Genomic DNA, 25967 nt, shown 5'->3' with positions numbered 1-25967 from the left:
GGCAAAAATTCCCACAAAAAAATATGTATTTTAATCAGGGGCCATTTTTATGCGTCTTAAAGGGAAACTCTCAAAAATGTGCCCTGCTGGAGCCTAGAAAAATTTTATTTTAGGCCATGGGAGTACAGGCCCCAAAATATAGGCATTCACCTGACAGAAAAAAAACTTGTGATTATGTGGCTGGAGGTACATTAGGCGGTCACTGGATAAAAATTATACTGTAGGCCATGGGAGTACAGGCCCCCAAAATTAGGCATTTACCTGATAGAAAAGAACTTGTGATTATGTGGCTGGAGGTACATTAGGCTCCAGCCTGGTGCACCTGCTCGACCCTTCCCCCCCCCCCCCCCCCCCCCCCCGCGCGAAACGGCCTTCCTCTTTCTCTGCCAGTCATTTTCGAAAAGACCCTGTGTCTAAAGTCCCTAGAGAAGAGCAGTATTTGTGGAAGCAGGTATATCGCAGCCCTCAATAAGTATTTTGTGGAAGCCGGTATATTAAACCCCTCAATCAGAATTTTGTGGAAGCAGGTATATCACAACCCTTTAATCAGTATTTTGTGGAAGCAGGTATATCGCAGCCCTCAATCAGTATTCTGTGGAAACAGGTATATCAAACCCCTTAATCAGTATTTTGTGAAAGCAGATATATCAAACCCTTTAATCAGTATTTTGTGGAAGCAGGTATATCGCAGGCCTCAATCAATATTTGGTGGAAACAGGTGTATCACACCCATTGCAATTAGTTGTTCCAATAGCGTTTGTCCCTCTATATAGCTGCGGTATCGCAGCAGAACAGCACACAACTGCTGCACAATACAAATGCACTATAATATACTTTCTATGTTAGAAAGTATATTATAAGTGTATCACACCCCTCTATATCACACCTATCGATAGCACACCTATACCAGTCCTTAAAAGGACTTTTGTGGCCCTATTAGCTAGCATTTGGTGTACCTAACAGTCTGTCCCTGCTCCACACAGCAACCTCTCCATACACTGGCAAAACACAGAATGTAAAATGGCTGTCAGAATGAGTTCTTTTATAGGGTGGGAGTGTGTCCATGTGCTGAAACATCTCAATTGGCTGTCCTGTCACACCTGATGGATGTGTCATGGGTCAAAGTTCGGCGCAATGCAAAAGAATATGGCGCCAGCAGACATCGCCATATGTTCGCATGTTCGGAGAATCGGGGACCCGCAAAGTTCGCAGCAAAACGACCGCCGGGCGAAACGCAAGGTCATCTCTAATCAGTGTCTATATTGGCCAGAAGTGCCTTGGTAGCCAGTGATATAAAAAGAATTCATGGTGGTCAGAATCAGAAGCACATGGTGGTCAGTGATATAATCAATGTTCTTGGTGGTCAGAGGTACCTGGTGGTCAGTGATATAATCAATGTTCTTGGTGGTCAGAGGTACCTGGTGGTCTGTCATATAATAAGTGTTCTTGGTGGTCAGACATACTTAGTGGTCTGTGATATAATCAATGTTCTTGGTGACCAGAGGTAACAGGTGGTCTGTGATATAATCAATGTTTTTGGTGGTCAGAGGTACCTGGTGGTCAGTGAAATTATCTATGTTCTTGGTGACCAGAGGTAACAGGTGGTCTGTGATATAATCGGTGTTTATGTTGGTCACAGGTACCTGGCAACCAGTCATGTAATCAATGTCTATATTGGCCAGAAGTATCTTGGTAGTCAGTGATATAAAAAGAGTTCATGGTGGTCAGAATCAGAAGCACATGGTGGTCTGTGATATAATCAATGTTCTTGGTGGCTAGACAGGGCCGTGCAACCATATAGGCGAACTAGGCGTTCGCCTAGGGCGCCAGCCTGCTGGGGGCGCCCTGGTGGGCTCCCCTTGACTGGGGCTGCAGCCCTGGGCGAGCGGCTCTTGAGCCGCCCCCAGCGCCGTTACAGGGGGGCTAGGAGGTGAAGGTCCTTCTTAAATATGGCAGAGCAGACATCTGCTTATCCTGATGAGGAGGCGGGCAGCAAGGGAGGCTGTTCTAGCAGCTCCCCACTCCTCCATCGTGCGCCCTCTGTGATGCCGGAATATGACGTCATTCCGGCCCCGGCATACTAAACTGCGCGCTGGAGGACTGAGGAGCTGCACCACATTGGACCCCAGGGAGGTGAGTGTTTAAGTGTTTGACTGAGTGAGTGTCTGCCTGTGTATTTATGTCAGTGAGTGAGTGTATGTATGTCTGTCTTTCTGTCAGTAAATGTATGTGTGTCTGTCATTGAGTGTCTGTGTGTGTATGTCAGTGAGTGTGGATGTCTGTTGGTCAGTAAGTGTCTGTGTGTTTGTCAGTGAGTATATGAGTGTGTTTGTCTGTCAGTGAGTATATGTGTGTGTTGGGGTTTCAGTGGGTAGGTGTATGTCTGTCAGTGAGTGTCTGTCAGTGAGTGAGTGTGTGTCTGTCTGTCAGTGAGTTTCTGTGTACGTCATTCAGTGAGTGTCTGAGTGTGTGTCTGTCTGTCAGTGTGTGTGTGTGTGTCTGTCAGTGAGTGAGTGACATGAGGGGGCGGCAAAATGGATCTTTGCCTAGGGCGGCAAAAATCCTTGCACCGGCCCTGTGGTCAGACATACTTAGTAGTCAGTGATATCATCATGACTGTGTATCCATATATCCATCTAATACTATAGTGATGTTTGCTGACTACAAATGATGAGTGTTATTATAGGGGGGGGGATTCAGAATTTGGTTAGGTTGTGCTCAGAATGTAATTAGGTTCTTAACCACTTCAGCCCCCCTAGCTTAAACACCCTTAATGACCAGGCCACTTTTTACACTTCTGCGCTACACTACTTTGACCGTTTATTGCTCGGTCATGCAACTTACCACCCAAATGAATTTTACCTCCTTTTCTTCTCACTAATAGAGCTTTCATTTGGTGGTATTTCATTGCTGCTGACATTTTTACTTTTTTTGTTATTAATCGAAATTTAACGATTTTTTTGCAAAAAAATGACATTTTTCACTTTCAGTTGTAAAATTTTGCAAAAAAAAAACGACATCCATATATAAATTTTTCTCAAAATGTATTGTTCTACATGTCTTTGATAAAAAAAAAATGTTTGGGTAAAAAAAAAAAATAGTTTGGGTAAAAGTTATAGCGTTTACAAACTATGGTACAAAAATGTGAATTTCCGCCTTTTGAAGCAGCTCTGACTTTCTGAGCACCTGTCATGTTTCCTGAGGTTCTACAATGGCCAGACAGTACAAACACCCCACAAATGACCCCATTTTGGAAAGTAGACACCCTAAGGTATTCGCTGATGGGCATAGTGACTTCATAGAACTTTTTATTTTTTGTCACAAGTTAGCGGAAAATTATGATTTATTTTTTTTCTTACAAAGTCTCATATTCCACTAACTTGTGACAAAAAATAAAAACTTCCATGAACTCACTATGCCCATCACGAAATACCTTGGGGTGTCTTCTTTCCAAAATGGGGTCACTTGTGGGGTAGTTATACTGCCCTGGCATTTTAGGGGCCCAAATGCGTGCAAAGTAGTTTGAAATCAAAATCTGTAAAAAATGGCCGGTGAAATCCGAAAGGTGCTCTTTGGAATGTGGGCCCCTTTGCCCACCTAGGCTGCAAAAAAGTGTCACACATCTGGTATTGCCGTACTCAGGAGAAGTTGGGCAATGTGTTTTGGGGTGTCATTTTACATATACCCATGCTGGGTGAGAGAAATATCTTGGCAAAAGACAACTTTTCCCATTTTTTTATACAAAGTTGGCATTTGACCAAGATATTTATCTCACCCAGCATGGGTATATGTAAAATGACACCCCAAAACACATTGCCCAACTTCTCCTGAGTACGGCGATACCACATGTGTGACACTTTTTTGCAGCCTAGGTGGGCAAAGGGGCCCACATTCCAAAGAGCACCTTTAGGATTTCACCGGCCATTTTTTACAGATTCTGATTTCAAACTACTTACCACACATTAGGGCCCCTAGAATGCCAGGGCAGTATAACTACCCCACAAGTGACCCCATTTTGGAAAGAAGACACCCCAAGGTATTCCGTGAGGGGCATGGCGACTTCCTAGAATTTTTTATTTTTTGTCACAAGTTAGCGGAAAATGATAATTTTTTTTTTTTTTCTTACAAAGTCTCATATTCCACTAACTTGTGACAAAAAATAAAAACTTCCATGAACTCACTATGCCCATCACGAAATACCTGGGGGTGTCTTCTTTCCAAAATGGGGTCACTTGTGGGGTAGTTATACTGCCCTGGCATTTTAGGGGCCCGAATGCGTGAGAAGAAGTTTGAAATCAAAATCTGTAAAAAATGGCCGGTGAAATCCGAAAGGTGCTCTTTGGAATGTGGGCCCCTTTTCCCACCTAGGCTGCAAAAAAGTGTCACACATCTGGTATTGCAGTACTCAGGAGAAGTTGGGCAATGTGTTTTGGGGTGTCATTTTACATATACCCATGCTGGGTGAGATAAATATCTCGGTCAAATGCCAACTTTGTATAAAAAAATGGGAAAAGTTGTCTTTTGCCAAGATATTTCTCTCACCCAGCATGGGTATATGTAAAAAGACACCCCAAAACACATTGCCCAACTTCTCCTGAGTACGGTGATACCAGATGTGTGACACTTTTTTGCAGCCTAGGTGGGCAAAGGGGCCCACATTCCAAAGAGCACCTTTCGGATTTCACCGGCCATTTTTTACAGATTTTGATTTCAAACTACTTTGCACGCATTTGGGCCCCTAAAATGCCAGGGCAGTATAACTACCCCACAAGTGACCCCATTTTGGAAAGAAGACACCCCAAGGTATTTCGTGATGGGCATAGTGAGTTCATGGAAGTTTTTATTTTTTGTCACAAGTTAGTGGAATATGAGACTTTGTAAGAAAAAAAAAAAAAAACATCATTTTCCGCTAACTTGTGACAAAAAATAAAAAATTCTAGGAACTCGCCATGCCCCTCACGGAATACCTTTGGGTGTCTTCTTTCCAAAATGGGGTCACTTGTGGGGTAGTTATACTGCCCTGGCATTCTAGGGGCCCTAATGTGTGGTAAGTAGGTAAATTACCTGTGAAATCCTAAAGGTGCTCTTTGGAATGTGGGCCCCTTTGCCCACCTAGGCTGCAAAAAAGTGTCACACATGTGGTATCGCCGTATTCAGGAGAAGTTGGGCAATGTGTTTTAGGGTGTCTTTTTACATATACTCATGCTGGGTGAGAGAAATATCTCGGCAAAAGACAACTTTTCCCATTTTTTTAAACAAAGTTGGCATTTGACCAAGATATTTATCTCACCCAGCATGGGTATATGTAAAATGACACCCCAAAACACATTGCCCAACTTCTCCTGAGTACAGCGATACCAGATGTGTGACACTTTTTTGCAGCCTAGATGCGCAAAGGGGCCCACATTCCTTTTATGAGGGCATTTTTAGACATTTGGATCCCAGACTTATTCTCACGCTTTAGGGCCCCTAAAATGCCAGGGCAGTATAAATACCCCACATGTGACCACATGTGAGGAAAGAAGACACCCCAAGGTATTCAATGAGGGGCATGGCGAGTTCATAGAATTTTATTTTTTTTGGCACAAGTTAGCGGAAATTGTTTTTTTGTTTTTTTTTCTCACAAAGTCTCCCTTTCCGCTAACTTGGGACAAAAATTTCAATCTTTCATGGACTCAATATGCCCCTCACGGAATACCTTGGGGTGTCTTCTTTGCGAAATGGGGTCACATGTGGGGTATTTATACTGCCCTGGCATTCTAGGGGCCCTAAAGCGTGAGAAGAAGTCTGGAATATAAATATCTAAAAATTTTTATGCATTTGGATTCCGTGAGGGGTATGTGAGTTCATGTGAGATTTTATTTTTTGACACAAGTTAGTGGAATATGAGACTTTGTAAGAAAAAAAATATATATTTCCGCTAACTTGGGCCAAAAAAATGTCTGAATGGAGCCTTACATTGATCACCCCCCTGTCATTGATCACCCCCCTATAAGGCTCCATTCAGATGTCCGTATGTGTTTTGCGGATCCGATCCATGTATCCGTGGATCCGTAAAAAACATACGGACATCTGAATGCAGCCTTACAGGGGGGTGATCAGGGAGTCTATATGGGGTGATCACCCCCCTGTCATTGATCATCCCCCTATAAGGCTCCATTCAAAAATCCGTATGTGTTTTGCGGATCCGATCCATGTATCCGTAGATTCGTAAAAAACATACGGACATCTGAATGCAGCCTTACAGGGGGGTGATCAATGACAGGGGGGTGATCAATGACAGGGGGGTGACCAGGGAGTCTATATGGGGTGATCACCCCCCTGTCATTGATCACCCCCCTATAAGGCTCCATTCAGATGTCCGTATGTGTTTTGCGGATCCGATCCATGTATCCGTGGATCCGTAAAAAACATACGGACATCTGAATGCAGCCTTACAAGGGGGTGATCAATGACAGGGGGGTGATCAATGACAGGGGGGTGATCAGGGAGTCTATATGAGGTGATCACCCCCCTGTCATTGATCACCCCCCTATAAGGCTCCATTCAGATGTCCGTATGTGTTTTGCGGATCCGATCCATGTATCCGTGGATCCGTAAAAAAACATACGGACATCTGAATGCAGCCTTACAGGGGGGTGATCAATGACAGGGGAGTGATCAATGACAGGGGGGTGACCAGGGAGTCTATATGGGGTGATCACCCCCCTGTCATTGATCACCCCCCTATAAGGCTCCATTCAGATGTCCGTATGTGTTTTGCGGATCTGATCCATGTATCCGTGGATCCGTAAAAAACATACGGACATCTGAATGCAGCCTTACAGGGGGGTGATCAATGACAGGGGGGTGATCAATGACAGGGGGGTGACCAGGGAGTCTATATGGGGTGATCACCCCCCTGTCATTAATCACCCCCTATAAGGCTCCATTCAGATGTCCGTATGTGTTTTGCGGATCCGATCCATGTATCCGTGGATCCGTAAAAAACATACGGACATCTGAATGCAGCCTTACAGGGGGGTGATCAATGACAGGGGGGTGACCAGGGAGTCTATATGGGGTGATCACCCCCCTGTCATTGATCACCCCCCTATAAGGCTCCATTCAGATGTCCGTATGTGTTTTGCGGATCCGATCCATGTATCCGTGGATCCGTAAAAAACATACGGACATCTGAATGCAGCCTTACAGGGGGGTGATCAATGACAGGGGGGTGATCAATGACAGGGGGGTGATCAGGGAGTCTATATGGGGTGATCACCCCCCTGTCATTGATCACCCCCCTATAAGGCTCCATTCAGATGTCCGTATGTATTTTGCGGATCCGATCCATGTATCCGTGGATCCGTAAAAAACATACGGACATCTGAATGCAGCCTTACAGGGGGGTGACCAATGACAGGGGGGTGATCAATGACAGGGGGGTGATCAGGGAGTCTATATGGGGTGATCACCCCCCTGTAAGGCTCCATTCAGACGTCCGTATGTGTTTTGCGGATCCGATCCATGTATCAGTGGATCCGTAAAAATCATACGGATGTCTGAATGGAGCCTTACAAGGGGGTGATCAATGACAGGGGGGTGATCAATGACAGGGGGGTGTTCAGGGAGTCTATATGGGGTGATCAGGGGTGATCAGGGGTGAATAAGGGGTTAATAAGTGACAGGGGGGGTGTAGTGTAGTGGTGTTTGGTGCTACATATTACTGAGCTACCTGTGTCCTCTGGTGGTCGATCCAAACAAAAGGGACCACCAGAGGACCAGGTAGCAGGTATATTAGACGCTGTTATCAAAACAGCGTCTAATATACCTGTTAGGGGTCAAAAAAATTGCATCTCCAGCCTGCCAGCGAACGATCGCCGCTGGCAGGCTGGAGATCCACTCGCTTACCTTCCAATCCTGTGAACGCGCGCGCCTGTGTGCGCGCGTTCACAGGAAATCTCGCGTCTCGCGAGAGGACGCGTATATGCGTCCAGGAGGAATGAATCAACCACCTCCAGGACGCGTCGCTGCTTTCGGCGGTCCGGAGGTGGTTAATAAAGCAAAAATGAAAGAGGTTATAACTGATTTTAGGAGAATAAGGAGGACAGCACTTTCTCCTCTCTATTAGTGTTGAGCAAAGTTATCAAAAATTGAATCCGGCTGCTTCTCCAAATTTCACAAAGAAATTCGCTTCATGACGAATTACTTCCTCATGAAGCGCATTTCTTTTTATGTAGCTGGCACAACGACAGGGAACGGCGATCACGCCACCTCCCCGTCATTGCTGATCGTGGCATCTGAGATTAACATTGATGGCTTTCAGGGGTTAATCCAGTAGAAAAAACATTGCATTGGAGGTAGCTCGTATGCTTCTCAGATGTCCATGCAAGTACAGTGTGACGCACATTACACAAGTCTGGAATGGTGACCCCAGAAAAGGTGAAGAAGTCTTGACTTCAATATCATCATAAGAAATGTCATTTGCAAAATGTATGAACGGTGGACAGTAGAACCTTAGAAACAGGCGATTTGAAATGATGAGACGAAAGTCAATAGACTGGGTTCTGATGGGTGGAAATGGGTCTGGAAGAAAGAAGGGAAAAGGGGGCTAACGGATCGAGAAATTGAAGGAACTGTCAAGTTCTTTGGAGGAAACCTCATAATATGGGGTTATTTCACAGCCAAAGACGTTGGATACTTGACCAGGATCGATGGTGGTCTCAATTCTGAGCTATATGTCAGTATCCTACAAGATGAGTTACTTCGTACACTTAAGTACTATGGGTATGAAAAGGACGACATAGTGTTCCAGTAGGACAACGACCTGAAGCATACGTCGAGATTGGCTGTAGTGGATGGTGAGATATGGAGCTTGAAAGTCAAAAGTTCAAAACATTGTTACCCTTTTGCTTGTCAGTGTAAATGGAGAGGGAGTAGAAAGGGGAGATGATCTTAGGTTTGGTGGGGCTTTATAATTCAAAATATTGTATATTATATGGTAAGGAAGGCCCAACAAAGGCTTTTCTTTTTGAGGAAGTTGAATAAAGCTAGACTTCCATCCCACCTTTTTTTTAAGTAGTGTAATAGAGAGTATTCTCTCCTATTGTATCACAGTTTGGTATGGAAATACCACTGTGGAAATAGGAGAGATATGGCTAGGGTAGCTAAGACTGCACGGACAATTGTGGGGGTTGAGCTCCCGAGTTTGGATATGGTATATGCTAGCTGTCTGTATAAGAGAGCCTGTAGAATAAAAGCGGATTCAACTCACCAAGGTTATGAGTCATTTGTTTTGTTACCACCTGGCAAAACACACAGAACCTTTAAGGCATGAACAAATAGACTGAGGACTGAGGTTTAGTGTTGAGCGAACTTCTGTTTTAAGTTCGGCGTCTAAAGTTCGGCTTCCGGTTAGCGAAAAATCCCGATATGGATTCCGAATTCCGTTGTGGTCCGTTGTGGCCGATTATTGATTCCGCTACCATGGACTACAACGGAATTCGGAATCCATATCGGGATTCTCCGCTAACCGGAAGCCGAACTTTAGACGCCGAACTTAAAACAGAAGTTCGCTCAACACTACTGAGGTTGTATCAGATAATATGGCTCTTTCCTCATCTTATTTTCGCACATATATGCACAGGCATTTAAGAATTGATGTACTTTTGGTTATGGGTTTTGACAGGTTAGATTTGATTTCTTTTTAAATTTCTGCATGTACTGTATGCAGTTTAGTTGTGAGTGTATTGTATGCACATGGTTCTGTAGATGACATTGTGAACATTGTACATTGCTGCTGGACAACTGTACGAGCTACACAACAAGCTACAAAGTTCGTTGTAAGTTACAATGACAATAAAGTCTTATCTTATTGTATCTATATCAATGCTGTTAGTGACCATAAGTATCTGGTGCTCCGAAATATAATCAAGGTTCTTGTTGGTCAGAAGTACCCAGTAGTCTGTGATGAATGTTCTTTGTGGTCATTGATATGATCAGAGTTCTTAATGGTTTAGGTACCTGGTGGTCATTGATATAATGATTGTTTTTGGTGGTAGAAGTATCAGGTGGTAATTGATATGATCGGAGTTCTTGAGGGTCTAGGTACCTTTGATATAATCAGTGTTCTTGGTGGTCAGTGGTACATTCAGGATCTGATACCTTTGCTTTATATTCCTTTTTAGTATCTCTTAGAATCCCTTGTATTACAGTAGTTGATGACCAATTACTACCTGATGCCTCCTTCTCTCTACCTACTACTCTGTGCCTCCATGTTTTCTCCTTGGTACCCTTTGACTATTCCCTGATGTCTTATTGGTGTTGAAATATTTATTTTCTCTATGAAGATAGTGACCATTTATGATCAGAGTGATTTCGTGCACAGTAGTCGGCATCAGCTCTAGCGTGGGTAACATCAGCAATGCTTAAACTATGGTAAAATAAGCTATTTGGACTTTGAGGTCCCCCTCAGGACCATTGCCATCACTATGGCTGTTACATCAGTAGTTCTGCCAGTGCCTCTTCCCCTTCCAGTAGTAATGTCTCTTTCACCCTTTTCTTATCAGTCTTCAACTATGTAGCTTACTTTATATTTTTAGGTGCCCCTCGTGGTCCTTTCATTCTGGACCATGATGCATGATATAAGTACTGCATTCAATCCACCAACACAGTTCTAGATGTGGACTTTTTTTCATGCTTCCTTGACATGGGATTCATCAGAACCCTGGATCAGTAGCATCAGTAAGACCATCTACTGCCAAGACACTTTTTTCTTGCAGGATGATATAGTGGAGAAAGGCCTCCATTTAATGGAGATAAATGGTAGTACTTTACCTGGAGAGAGCTGGTGTAGCCATGTCAGACTGAACGCCTATGGCCATTGGTATGCCTCCACAGTTAATGTTCCCAAGTTCTTCAGCAATAGCAATACTATAGGAGAAGTCCAATCCCATTCCACCATATTCTAATGTAAAGAAAAGACAAAACAATGGCCATATTAAAAAAAAAAGTTCAAACCATGATGATGTACTACCCAAACCATTACAATGGATATCAAGCATACTTTTGAAGTCCCTTGATTGATAATGTTGCTATGTCTTGAGCTTATAAAAGTTCAAAAACATTCTTCAAGAAGTTACAAGGATAAAGAAAAGAACTACAACTTTCTTTAAGATGTTCCTAGTGTCTTGAGGCTTGATTGAAGGTAGGTTGGAGTCTCCAGCCAGGTTGTGTAAGTTACTTGGGTTTTGGGTCAGGTAACTAAAGGAAGCTTTCCATGCTACCTCTACCAACATTAGGACTTCTCTTTACCATGTGACATTACGTGGACACCACAAAAATCAATGTAAGCCATTTTTTTTTATACCTTCCTGATGCATCCTACTAAATCCCTTTTTATTGGTAGTCAGACTGATGGTAAAGCCTCCTTTGATGTCTTTTTAAGTTTGCACCCCACTGAAAAGGAGACTACCGTACATTCAGGTAATTTTGAAGTGGAACCAGCACTCAAAACAGCTGATCGGTGAGTGGTGCCAGGAGTTGGACCCCCCACCGATCTGATAATAATGACCTGTCTGCATAGGTCATTATAATAGCACTGCACAACCCCTTTAACAGAGTGTATGAAATGGGGTTTATAAACTGGACAAACCCTTTACCATTTCTTTTTTTATATTTTGCATCTTATACCTCTTTAACATGTTTTTAGTATATCTATCATATTTATTAGTATATTTTGCATCTTTTGGCCCATTTGTAATGGCCTGGGGTTCCGTTCTGTCAGATTTCCTATGATTTTTGATGGACAGAACAGCATGTTGTATGTTTCACTCAGGGACGGATTGGCCATAGACCTTACAGGGAAACTTCCCGGTGGGTTGATGTCCAGGAGGCCACTCAAGCCCTCCTCTCTGCCGCTGGCCGGGTATATAATGAGTGGTAATTAACGCTGTGAGAATCAGGTACTCATGTACCCAGCCAGTGACCACACATGCCCTCCTGAATTCAACTGCTGTGGCCCGCACCTCCTAAGCCCCCTTCTCCATACCTTAATGAGAGACAACTGGAGGAGGAGGAGGACAGCAAATGACATCTATTGATGGCCACCACAGAGGAACAGCCTTTGGGGCCGTATATTGTGTTTCTGTGTGGTATATAGTTCAGATGGGACGATATTTTGCACTATGGTCTTCTGCCAATTTGGATCCACCAACAACATGGGGCCACTTTTAGTTTGTACCAAGGGCCACTTTAAATTCCCAATCCTCCCCTGGTTGCAGTATTCTTGCTGTCAAAAAAATGGAAACCCAATGGAAACCTAATAAATCCATCAAAGGGGTTTTCCGAGAATTTATTACTCTGGATAGGTCATCGGTATCTGATCAGTAGCGCCGCGGCCTTCTCTCAGCTTTCCCTAGGCCATATGACGTTGTGTTCTTCGGTCACATGGAAGTGAATGGGGTTGGGCGCTATACCATGCACAGCCACAATACAATGGACGGCGCTGTGCTTGGTCAGCAGGGAGAAGGCTGTGGCGGGGTCCCAGGTGTCTGACCCCCACCGATCAGATACCGATGACCTATCCAGAGGATAGGTCATCAGTAAAAACGTCTCGGAAAACCTCTTTAAAGTCAATAGGCTCTGTCAGGATTAACTGAAATCCATAATTGGCCCAATACCAATGTGAACGGAGCCTAAGGCTTCATGACTGTATGGAGGGAGTATAAAAGCAGGAGCCCATGTGCGTGACATCTTATCTCATGTACCGAACCCCAGGGCTTCTGCGTTAGTCCCTGTAAATTCTATGTACTATATTCCTGATAGTACGCAGAGCTGATTCATGTCTCTCAGCGCCATACAGCCACTTGGCGCATAGTAAGCGTTTACTGCAGTGCACACATACAGAAACTGCTTTGCAGGTGAAAGGAAGGAGAAGGGGTCGTGACATTTTTGGAGAAAATCTAGAGTAAGGAAAATCAGATAGGTGTCCCTTTTTATTTCTAATGTTTTGCTGGTAGATTGGGGTCGGGTCAGGAAGCCCTGGAGATGGCGTTTCCTGCTGGAGTCAGCTCTGCACCTGCTGCCCCGAGCTCCGGACATGACCGAAGATGACAGATTCTGAAGGATGGCGAGATTTAATTAGCCATTTTTAATACAGCTCTCCCGAGATGGTACATAACCGAGAGACGTGCCGTTAAAGATCCCCACATATCAGGGAGTTTATTCATGGGGGCTGGTGTGATTAACCCTCTTGTATCCAGTGGAGCATCTGTATGGAAACCTGCAGAAGAGTAACTTGAAATTCCTAAGCTTCTATGCAAATTCTGGGATCCCCCACCTACTGTACCGTTTGCACACTGGCAGATATCCACAGCATAAATTGACATAATGCATTTTTTATATTATTTTTAAATTTTTGCAGTGTGTGGATGAGCTATTTCATAATTTTTTTTAAATCTCATCCACTTTGCTGCTTTAAAATGCTGCAGATTTTCCCTATGCAAACCCACCATATCCTTCCCATGTGGATATACCCTTAAAGGCTATGTCCATCTTCGGGGGCATTTTTTTAAGATTGAATTTTATTTATTTCAAGCTAAAAATCATTTATTTCATGGCAGAACAAAGTCATAAGTAGAGATGAAGGAATCAAAGTCAAAAGAATCGACTTCGATACGAATTTCAGGAAAAATTTGATTCTGCACGAATTCGAATTTCCTCACGCTTCGTGGTAGTGAATCTATTTTTCCTAACAAAAAAACCCCAAAAAAACATGCCTCATCCATTTGCTCGCAGAGAGGCCACCGCAGCCATCGTGACATCACCATATCACCGCACTGACGGGGTGTGGTGACGTCATCAATAGGGATGAGCGAATCTACTTCAGGTATTTCATCCGAAGTCGATTCGCATAAAACTTCGTTCTAATACTGTACGGAGCAGGAGCGCCGTACAGTATTAGAATGTATTGGCTCCGATGAGCTAAAGTTATTACTTCGCGAAGTCTCCCGAAACTTCTCATAATAATTTCATAAATCAATTTTTACTGTACAAAAACATTTCCCGAACTGGGGTTTGGTTCCAAGTGGTAGAGTCTAGCGCTGGCCCTGCGTCTTGCCAAGACTGGAAGGTAGAATAAGCTGGCGACAGAGCTCCTTCTACAGATTTCTCCAAATTGTCCTCAAGTAAAGCTACGTTGCTACTTCTGCATCTATAGACACTGCTGTAAGGTGAGGGACTACAGCCAAACCACCCATCACCAAATAACCACCTGGCCAGGATCACCTAAATGCTGAATTACCACCAACCAAACTGCCTCGATATCTTTGCTGGTGCCAGAGAAGAATTGCACTAAAGCCTGCTACTACTGTATGTTGTTCAACACTTCATCAGGGCCACTACCACTCCCATCTTCTATCCCAGCTCCTTAAGGTGTCTTTGCATATCCAGTCCAAACAATGCTCTGTGAATCCAGACTGATACATTGTAGCAAAGCACCAGAGAGATCTGTGCATCTGCTGCTCATGTGTTTAGCTCATGCTCTGCTCAGACCACATTTAGCCTAAGCACCAGGAAATCGCCAAATGTATTCGTAGACCCCCCCCCCCCCATAATAAATCCAGTACATGACAAAAGAGCATTTTAGGTCGGTATGTGTCGGCTACTATCTGGGCAGGATCTAGGACACTGCTTATCCTGAGCCTCCTGGTTCATGAATAGAACACCAGACCTGCTGTAAATACTGACACCGTTTTTTTTTTTTTTTTGTTTTATTTGAAAGAACAATATCTTTGATTTCTACCGTGGTCAGAAATGTTTAAGCTTTACTGCATAGTTTTCGTTACTATTGCCCATAACCCATCTGTGCGATGAGTACAGGACGTGAAAAACGATACAAGAAAATCCTTCCTTTATGAAAGCTTTGAGCTTTAGAATACAATCACGAAGCCTCCTCGAGACCGTGCTGGAGATAAAGCAGCTGCTCAGATGCCTGCGAACATCTTCCCGCGGCGTCTAATCCCATAGAAATTTATTTTGGAGCTTTCCTAACAGCTGCACAATCGGCAATTTGCAAACTTTGGATAAAAACAAGATCATTTTTCAATCACGTCGCACAAAGACATTTCGGCGGATGGGAAAAACTGATTTATAAATGTCACCGAGTGTAAACAGAGCACACCGTCGAAGGAAGTGAGGAGTGTAGATAGAAAATAACCCTTTAAAGGGGTTGTCCGGCCCAGTTTCTGGCAATCCTAATGGACGGAACTGGCACCCAGTTAAAAAAAAAAAAAAAAACTTCCACCTGTCCGCCGCCCCGCCGTTCCAGCACAGCTGACCCTTTCCCGGCTGCTTCTTGGTCCTGTGACTACTGCGACCAATCACTGGTCTCAGCGTTCCCCTTTTCTCTTCTTCTCCGCCCCTTGCAATAGGTGGCTATTGGTCACACCAAGGCATCACAAGGGTTAAACTTTTGCAACAGTTCGGAATTTGCAGGGACCATCCCTACTTTCCAGACAGTCCTAGCAAATTTGGGCTGTCTGGGACTCAAATGGGTGGGGCTTATGTAAACTTTGCCCATAAGTGGGCGCTCCTGGGTGGGTTTGGCCCATCCTTGGGGTAGAGTTTACATGCCCCGAATCTACCAACTGCAATATTATGATTTCGGGATCTGAATTTTCTCCAATCCCAGAGACTCCTGCAGCAGTGTAAATAGTTCTCTTCTACTGTCTGTGGATTAGCGAGAAGAGGGGGCAGGGGAACAATTTTTTGACAGGAGAGATGGTAAGATATCAATTTATTTCTGCATTGCCAGGAGGAATAACAGAGGAACATGACATCTCAAGAGTTCTAGGGTTGGAATCTTTTCCCAGTGCCCACAATGGGCATGTGAGCATCCCAAGTGGACCATGCAACAATGAAAGAAGGCCAGTCATTCACAAGTGGCTCGGAGGGTGGGTTCCTGCACCAACAGAGGCCAGGTACACAACTGTCCAGCCAGGGCATAGTTCTGCAGGATGAGGAGGATGATGATGATGAGGAACCGTGTTCACAGCAGGGTGGCACCCAAAGCAGCTTATGGGCATCAATGGAGCATGGCTGAGGGGATACAGAGGACACAGACGATACGCCTCCCACAGAGGACAGCTTGTCGAGGCCTCTGGGCAGCCTGGCACACATGAGCGATTAGATGCTGCAGTGCCTGCGCAACGTCCGCTGAGTTGTCCACATTCTAACCAGTGCTGATTACTGGGTGGCCACCCTGCTGGATCCCCGCTACAAGGACAATGTACCGTCCTTAATTCCGTCACTGGAGCGTGATCGGAAGATGCGCGAGTACAAGGACACGCTGGTAGACACGCTGCTGATGGCATTCACACCTGACAGCGAGGGCTCAGTGGAAGCAGAAGGCGAAGGCAGAGGAGGAAGAAGTCGCCAACGCAGCTGGGGCACCACCAGCACCTCGGAACGGAGGGTTAGCATGGCCAAAATGTGGAAAATCTTTGTCAGCACGCCACAACAACCAGCACCACCAGCTGATATGGAACGCCTTAGCAGGAGGCAGCATTTCACCAACATGGTGGAGCAGTATGTGTGCACACGCCTACACGTACTGAATGACGGGTCTGCCCCCTTCAACTTCTGGGTCTCCAAATTGGGCACATGGCCTGAGCTTGCCCTTTACGCCTTGGAGGTGCTGGCCTGCCCTGCAGCCAGTGTATTATCTGAACGTGTGTTTAACACGGCAGGGGGGGGGGTTGATCACAGACAAGCGCAGCCGCCTGTCCACAGCCAACGTGGACAAGCTCACGTTCATTAAAATGAAACAGGCATGGATCCCACAGGACTTGTCCGTACCTTGTGCTGAGTAGACAAGTATACCGGGCACTAACCAGCCATTGTTAGACTCCAGCGCACTTTCTCTTTGCATTCTCTTTTCTATTTCCCAATGTTTTGGGATCTTCCCAAATTTATAAAAAAAATAAAGGAAAAAAAATAAAAATAACAAAAACAGTGTTGGCTACCTCCTCCACCGCCGCTTCCACCGACACTGCCATGTCCACTGCCTCCTCAACCTCCTACTCCACTTTGACCTCCGCCTCCTAGTTCAAGATTATTATTAGGGGTGCACCGAAATTCCGGCAGCCGAAAATATCGGCTGAAAATGTACCTAATCCATTTCGGCCGATATTGTTACATATCGGCCGAAAATATGGGGTGTGGGATTTGTCACCCACCATCTGCGGGCGGGCGCCGGGCGGGCGGTTTACTGCATCTTTATTTTACCTTACAATCGTGACGCTCCAGTAAGAACTCTGCAGGCAGAGCGGAGGGCGGCGTAACGTCACTTACTCATGTGACGCGCCTGCTCCGCCTCCTTCATTCATAAAGTGGGCGGAGCAGGTGCGTCACGTGAGTAAGTGACGTTGCGCCGCCCTCCGCTCTGCCTGCAGAGTTCTTACTGGAGCGTCACGATTGTAAGGTAAAATAAAGATGCAGTGAGTGATGCTGTGAGCAGCAGGGCCGGGGCTGTTATGGGTAGGGGGATCGGTCTATGGCACTGCTATGGGGAGGGGGATCTGTGCACTGTTATGGGGAAAGGGATCTGTGCACTGTTATGGGGAAAGGGATCTGTGCACTGTTATGCCCATAACAGTGCACATATCCCCCCCCTCCATAACAGCGCCACCCACAGATCCCCCTCTCCATAACAGAGCCACCCACAGATCCCCCTCTCCATAACAGAGCCACCCCCAGATCCCCCTCTCCATAACAGCGCCACCCACAGATCCCCCTCTCCATAACAGCGCCACCCACAGATCCCCCTCTCCATAACAGAGCCACCCACAGATCCCCCTCTCCATAACAGAGCCACCCACAGATCCCCCTCTCCATAACAGCGCCACCCACAGATCCCCCTCTCCATAACAGCGCCACCCACAGATCTCCCTCTCCATAACAGCGCCACCCACAGATCCCCCTCTCCATAACAGCACCACCCACAGATCCCCCTCTCCATAACAGAGCCACCCACAGATCCCCCTCTCCATAACAGCGCCACCCACAGATCCCGCTCTCCATAACAGCGCCACCCACAGATCCCCCTCTCCATAACAGCGCCACCCACAGATCCCCCTCTCCATAACAGCGCCACCCACAGATCCCCCTCTCCATAACAGCGCCACCCACAGATCCCCCTCTCCATAACAGAGCCACCCACAGATCCCCCTCTCCATAACAGAGCCACCCACAGATCCCCCTCTCCATAACAGCGCCACCCACAGATCCCCCTCTCCATAACAGCGCCACCCACAGATCCCCCTCTCCATAACAGAGCCACCCACAGATCCCCCTCTCCATAACAGCGCCACCCACAGATCCGCCTCTCCATAACAGAGCCACCCACAGATCCCCCTCTCCATAACAGCGCCACCCACAGATCCCCCTCTCCATAACAGCGCCAATCATTAAAAAAAAAGTATTTAAAAAGTATTTGGGCAAAAAGGCAGTTTCGGTTTCGGTTTTTCGGTCAAGGGCATCCTGAATTTTCGGTTTCGGTTTCGGACCAGAATTTTCATTTCGGTGCACCCCTATTATTATTATTATTTTTTATATATTTTATGTTATTTTAAGTCATTTCCCTATTCACATTTGTTTGCAGGGCAACTGTCCTGCTCTTACCCCCATGTTGCTTCCTTTTGCAGCCCTCTAGCCCTTAGTACTACTATTTTACAGCCATTTTAGTGCCCCAAAGTTCAGGTCCCCATTTACTTTAATGGGGTTCGCGTTCGGTTTCGAGTTCGGGTCAAGTTCGGGTCCTGAACCCGAACTTTTACCCGAAGTTCGGCCGAACCCAGCGAACCCGAACATCCACGGGTCCGCTCATCCTTAATGATAAGGTTCCTCTTCTCCTCCACACCGACACCTACTCAGACACTTAGTGGGTCATGCAGGGACTTGTAGTTCGCCAGTAGCTGAGCCGTGCTGCAGTGATACTTTCCTATTACAGCTGCTGCATATCTTACAGCTTTTCTTCTGGGATACTGCACGCTGTAGATAACAAGGATAAAAGTGGAAAAGAAAAAGTACGAGAAGAGTGATGACCAGGAGACTAGCTGCGGCGGGGGATCTGGCCGCTCTCCACCATTATCTGCAGTAAATCACACAAAGCAGGTAGCGTAGCTCCACTACATGAAAGCAAATGGATTTTTCCCATCATGTGCTAAACACTATAAAGCAGAATCTGGGCACTGTGAATTCTACAAATCAATGTCCTCATCTACAGGTAAATCGCACCATAGATGAATGAAGCAACGCATTTCGAGCCCTAAATTATGGCCATTAACCAATGCAGGAGGCTCCGACCTAAGCATACGAACCACACAAGACTCATCTATCTGGCAATGTTAAAGGAGAAGATTTTTCCCGTGAACCCAACACTTTGCAAAATTTCAGCTCCTGTATGGCAAATACTCTGGTTTTGTATCACTGAATAATAAATATATTTGCCTTTTAACCACTTTCCTACTGCCCTTCGACTATATATTTTGGCAGTAGGGACTTGGCGCCTGCTCCGAATTTAAACACCCTCCTGATTTCTGCTGTTTTAATGGCAGACATTTAACCCCTCGATGCTGTGGTCATACTTGACCACGACATATGAGGAGGCTTTCCCCGGGGGCACTTCCCTGCTAGGGCCCACGGGCTCCCCTGCACAGAGACTGGGGAAGCTGTTCCTCCAAACCAGGGATGGCCAACCTGCGGCTCTCCAGCTGTTGTAAAACTACAATTCCCACCATGCCCTGCTGTAGGCTGATCGCTATAGGCAGTCTGGGCATGCTGGGAGTTGTAGTTTATAAATAGCTGGAGAGCGGCAGGTTGGCCATCCCTCTAAACGATCCAAGGCTATCACAGAATTAATTCCCATGGAGGCCTGCAGGTGGCAGGGCTCTATACGAATGTAGTGAATCTCTCATAGACTGCAGTGATAATTCAGCACCCCCCTGGTTTCTGATGCAAATCTCCCATAGACTACAGTGATAACATAGCCCCCCTCCTGGTGTCTGCTGTTTTAATAGCAGAGACCCAGAAGCAGACATTTAATCCCTCAGATGCTGTGGTCACTCATCACCACGGCATCTGGGCAGGCTTTCCCCGAGAGGGCTGCTCTCCCAGGTCCGAAGCGGCTTCCCTGCGGAGAGATCGGGGAAGACGTTCATTCACTGTGCTAGCTTTGGTTCCTCTGAATGATCCAAGGCTATCACAACATTTATCCTCATGGAGGCCTGCCGGCAGGATTGTACTGGCCCACCGGGGAGGCAGGGGATTCCTCAGTGGGCCCCCAGTCTCCTATGCCCCGGAGATAAGGCTACTTTCACACTGGTGTTTCTGGGTCCGCTTGTGAGATCCGTTTCAGGGCTCGCACAAGCGGCCCAAAAAGTTCAGCCCCTATGCATTCTGAATGGATAAGGATCCGTTCAGAATGCATCAATTTGGCTGTGTTTGGTCTCCGTTGTGTTTTTGAAGAGGTCACTAAAACGCAGCTTGCAGCATTTTGGTGTCCACCTGACGATGCGCAGCCAAACGGATCCGTCCTGACCTACAATGTAAGTCAATGGGGACGGATCTGTTTTTCACTGACACAATATGGTGCAATTGAAAACGAATCCGTCCCCCATTGACTTTCAATGTAAGTCAAGACGGATCCATTTTGACTTAGACTTTTTTTTGAATGAATAATGCAAACGGATCCGTTATGAATGGATACAAGCGTTTGCATTATCGGTGCAGATCAGTCTGTGCAGATACAAGACGGATCCGCACCGAACGCCAGTGTGAAAGTAGCCTAAGACGGAGGAGTAATTTTTTTTCTTGTTTCTCAGGAGAGATAATTATTGTAGCCACTAGGTGGCAGTATCGCACAGTGATGCAGACTCCTACTGGTGAAAATTGTTCAGGAGACCCCGCAGTATCTTCATGGCTGCTGGCAGTGAAGGAGGGGAGAACATGTCTGGCCATCCTCCTGCCCTCCCTGCTGTCAGAAAACTGGCTGCTGGAGAGAAGGACTACTCTGCGTTGCTGGGCTGATTTCGCAGGTGTGACAGGAGTGAGCTGTAGGAGACTGTAAGGGGGAAATACAGGATTTGTTTATAGCAGACTCAGATCTGTGTATGTGTGCTGCTCTCTGCAGAGACTCTGTCCTAGGTCCCCCCAATGCCTCTGCTTTAGGTGCACCCTCAAAAGTGCCCCAACTCCAGATGCCCCCAATGCCCCCACTCTAAATGCACCCCTAATATTGCATCTTTTGCAGTTGCCCCCCTAATACCTCTGCTCCAGGATCACCACTATTACCCTGCCTCAGGCGACCCTAATGCCTCTGCTTTAGGTGCACACCCATTAGTGCCCCAGCTCCAGATGCCCCCACTCTAAATGCACCGCTAATATTGCCTCTTCTCCAGTTACCCCTGCTCCAGGATCCCCACTATTACCCTGCCTCAGGTGACCCTAATGCCCCTGTTTCAATTATGACCCTCCGTTTGTGCCCTTTGCTCACGTTGCTCCTCTAGCGCCTTTTCTTGGGGTTTGTTAAAGGTTGTGACCTGCAAAGGAGGTTGACTGAAAAATTCTGCACAGTGCGTCACATTCTCCAGTATGGACACTTATGGTTTACATGGCGGCAGTGATGATATTCTGTATTTACAGGCATCACTGCTGCCATGTAAAGAGATACTGGTGGTGGAGTGGTGGAGGATATAAAGGGGTTGTCCAGGTTTTCAAGTTATCCTCTCCACACCATAGGGCATAATTATATGATTATTGGGATCCGATTCTGCTAACCCCCCACTGATTCCAGGAACGGGTTCTGTTCCCCCACTTTGATGGTGTGTCCACACATATGCCCTGCTGCTCCATTTATTCTCTTTGGGACCACTGGAAATACCCAGCGCTGTACTCCGCCATCTCCAGCGACCCAATAGAGAATGGATGGAGAGGCAGGGCATATGCTCGACCTGCCACTCAGTCAAGAAGGGGGATCAGTGGGGGCTCCAGCGTTAAGACCCCACGGGTCACTTAGTTATCCCCGATCCTGTGGATAGAGGATAACTAGAAAAGTGGACACAGGCCCTTTAACAGGCGAGCATTTCTATTTTAGTTTGACACATATTTTGGGCCAGATTTGTAATTATTTTTTTTTTTATTTTTTACAACCAAAGAAAACCTTTAAGGATAGGGAATGTGAAAGGGTCCAACAGCTATGACACGACAGGTGATAAGTGTCTGACTGCTGGGGGTCTGACTGCTGGGACCCCCACGATATAAGGGAACGTGGTCTTAAGACCCTTGTGTACATAGATTGGCGGTAATGAAATTGAATGTCTCAGGACCCCTTTTTTCATGATCAGTGGGTGTTCCAGCAGTCAGACCCCAGCAATCTGATATTTATCACCGATCTTGTAGATAGGCGATAGGTCAGTATGGTAGGACAACCCTTTTAATTATAATGTAGATTATGTGCAATCTGAGGAGGTTAAAATTTGGTAAATTTCATAGTTACATAGTTGATACGGTTGAAAAAAGTCCATCAAGTTCAACCAAGGGATAGGTCGGGACGCGAATCCCAGAAGGAGGTGAGACTCAGATTTCTACACGTTTTCATAAGTATTAATGTTGTTTACTTTTAAGAATTCATCTAAAACCCTTGTATAAACCCGTCCACTGTTCCTGCTGTGACCACGTCCTGAGGAAGTCTATTCCACTGATTCACAGTTCTTACAGTAAAGAAGCTTTGACGCTTCTGGAGACTGAACTTTCTCTTCTTCAGTCGGAGGCAGTGCCCTCTTGTCTTTTGAGGGCATTTTACATGGAACAGCTTTTCGCCGTATTTTTTTTGTCTGACCCATTTATATATTTGATTAACCTATACATGTCCCCCCTTAGACGTCTCTTCTCAAGACTAAATAAATTCAATTCTTTTAATCTTTTTTCATAACTAAGACCCTCCATGCCCCTTATCAGTTTAGTCGCTCTCCTTGTACTTTCTCCAGCTCCAGGGCATCCTTTCTATGTACTGGTGCCCAGAACTGGACTGCGTATTCCAGATGAGGCCGCACCAGCGCTTTGTAAAGTGGTAATATTACATCCCTGCCCTGCGAGTCCATGCCTCGTTTAATGCATGACAATATCCTGGTGGCCTTAGAAGCAGCTGATTGACATTGTATGCTGTTATTTAATCTACCATCTACAAGGACACCCAAACCCTTCTCTATAAGTAGAGATGAAAAATTTAGTGGGCACTCAATATCTGCAACTCCACAAAGGGTACAACACATTTATTACATAGCATTCAATAAAATACACAAAGATAATGTTAAAAATTAGTTGGCATAAATTAATATAGATTAATAAAAATTAATAGCAGCTTTAGTTGAAATAGATGATATAAATAAAATGCATTTCATAGCCTGTATTATGAATTCATGATATCGATTTGAACCTAAAAAGTTCCTTAAAAAACTTCAATTATGCTGGTTCCAAAAAGTCCAAGCACTGTGTGCTATATGTTGTATCCAAAGTTATAACTATCAATGATCAGGGTGGTATAATGCAGTATATGTATTGTACTTACTGCTTACAGTCCTGTCGTTTTTAGTATTGACTGTAGTGGCGTCCCACTATAAGTCAAACCACTCACCCCTCTTCTTCTATCCAGTGATGTATATAGGTTTGCGGCTTGTCCTCGTTGTGATTACCGCGTCTGTTTGGTATGCTTCTTCCGGGTTCTGTTTAGCGTCCCACGTGATGATGGTAACTCACGTGATCGGAGCTTGCGGTGAACTCAGTCAGCTTCTTCCGGTTCCTGCTTAGCGTCCCACGTGATGATACTCTCTCACGTGATCGGAGCTTGAGGGAATTCCAAGTGATCTCTAGTGTTCCGGAGGCGGTACCAACCTCTGTACGGACAATTGCTTCCGCAGCTGATCTCCTTGGATTTTTCACAATAGTATGATGCTGTACAGTATCTTCTTAAGTTGAGGATCTCATCCGCTATCGCTATACGCGTTTCGGGGTCACCTACCCCTTCATCAGTAGCTGGTTTGTGAGATCCATCTTGCTTCCTTATATACTGATATGAGTTCCACCCTTTGTTTTAATTAAGGTTCTTTGTAAAATCTGGTTCGGAATTTATGGGATTCCGGAATTTCCTTCATTGTTCATATCCCAGCACATTTACATAGTATATTCTTATTGTGTTATATTTATATAATTATAAGACTATAAAATTGCCATATTTACAACATATTCGCAATGTTGTGAATATTTCCTGCTCCATATACTTAATAACCGATTTTTAAAAAAATATATATAGAAGTTCTCTGCCATAATTCCAATATGATAATAATATAATTAAAATGACAATAAAATAATAAATTATTAGCTTATATTTAAAATAAAGTTCATTTCATTACCTAATACATCTTAATTTGTTGGCTATATATATATTTTTTTGTGTGTATAATTTTATATTTTATATTTTAGCTGTGTATTTTCTATACATTTTCTGAGGGAGTGGAGGTGGGGGGCCCCTCATCAAGAGGAAATCGGATGTTCGTATTATAATAAAACACCGATATCCCATCAACGAGGGGCACCCCACCTATTTACAAGAATCCAAATATCTCGAAGTCCGCGTTTAAACCTTCAGGTTGCAAGGTGTTAAAATCGTATATACGCCTTGCCTCCTGTCGCGACATATTCGAGATATGGTCCCCTCCTCTCCAGTGTATATCAATCTTTTCAAATGCCATAAATTTCAGCAAGGAAGGGTCTTGGTTGTGATAAATTTTAAAATGTTTGGACAGCGAGTGTTTCTCATACCCTGACCTGATTTTCGTCATATGTTCTCCTATTCTGGTCTTCAATAATCTTTTCGTGCGTCCTATATATTGTTTCCTACAAGGACATTCAATTAAATATAGGACGTTAGATGTATTGCAGGATAGAAACGTGTCAATTTCATAGGAAAATGTATTCGTAGTGGAGGAGGCTTTACTTGTTTTGTTGGGAAATTTCGTATTCTTACAATTCTTACACTTATTACATCTATAGAATCCCTTTAGATTGAATAAATTATGGTTGGTGTTTTTCTTCCTATTTTTTATTGTCGGTGCCACCTTTATAGATAAGTTTGGGGCCTTGGTATATACCATTCGTGGTCCATTAATTAGATGTGATCCTATCATTTTATCTTTCACGACATGATGCCAGTGATTTTTTATAATAGTTTCAATTTTCTTATATTGTGCGCTGTAGGGTAGGATGATCCTCGTTAGATCATCTTTTTGCTTATCTGTATCTGACTCTACACTCACTTTTTCTTCAAAGAATACTCCTCTATTCATATTGTAAACTTCTTTTAGGGATTTATCGACCTGTTTAATGGGGTATTTCTTAATAAGAAATTGTTCCTTCATATCAGTTGCTTCCCTAATATAGTCTTCTTCCTTTGTGCAGTTTCGCCTTAATCTTCTAAACTGCCCCTTAGGGATATTCAGCAACCACCTCGGTAGATGGCAGCTAGTATATAGAATGTAGCTATTTCTAGCTACCTCTTTCTGATATGTATGACATATTAATCCTTCATTTTCCACTTTAATAGTCAAATCCAAAAATTCTATCTGGTCCTTACTCATGTTTAGCTTAAATCTTATATTGTTTTCATTCATATTTATTTCATTAAAGAACAATGTTAGTTCTTCCTCTGTTCCCTGCCATATAAAGATCACATCATCTATAAATCTTCGCCAGAGCACCAGGTTCTCCCCCATCTTAGGCGCTATATGTTGATCTTCCCAATGCGCCATAAATAAATTAGCGTAACTGGGGGCGAACCTGGTGCCCATGGCGGTTCCCCTTATCTGGAGGTAAAATTCGGAATCATATGAAAAATAATTATGAGTAAGAATATGTTCAACTCCTTCCACTAT

At 44.8% G+C, this 25967-nt stretch overlaps 1 protein-coding gene across 1 annotated transcript in view; it reads right to left on the bottom strand.

Moving 5' to 3' along the window:
- LOC121000638 (probable acyl-CoA dehydrogenase 6) overlaps positions 1 to 25967 on the bottom strand; it is a 166039-nt gene that overhangs the window by 53335 nt on the left and 86737 nt on the right. The window contains exon 4 of the mRNA XM_040431205.1: positions 10819 to 10948. Coding sequence (XP_040287139.1) covers positions 10819 to 10948 — 130 coding nt within the window. The remainder of the gene's footprint in view (positions 1 to 10818; positions 10949 to 25967) is intronic.

This window comes from Bufo bufo, chromosome 5 (assembly GCF_905171765.1).
Source record: "Bufo bufo chromosome 5, aBufBuf1.1, whole genome shotgun sequence".
Taxonomy (NCBI): Eukaryota; Metazoa; Chordata; class Amphibia; order Anura; family Bufonidae; genus Bufo; species Bufo bufo.
This window is presented reverse-complemented; position numbering and strand designations above follow the sequence as displayed.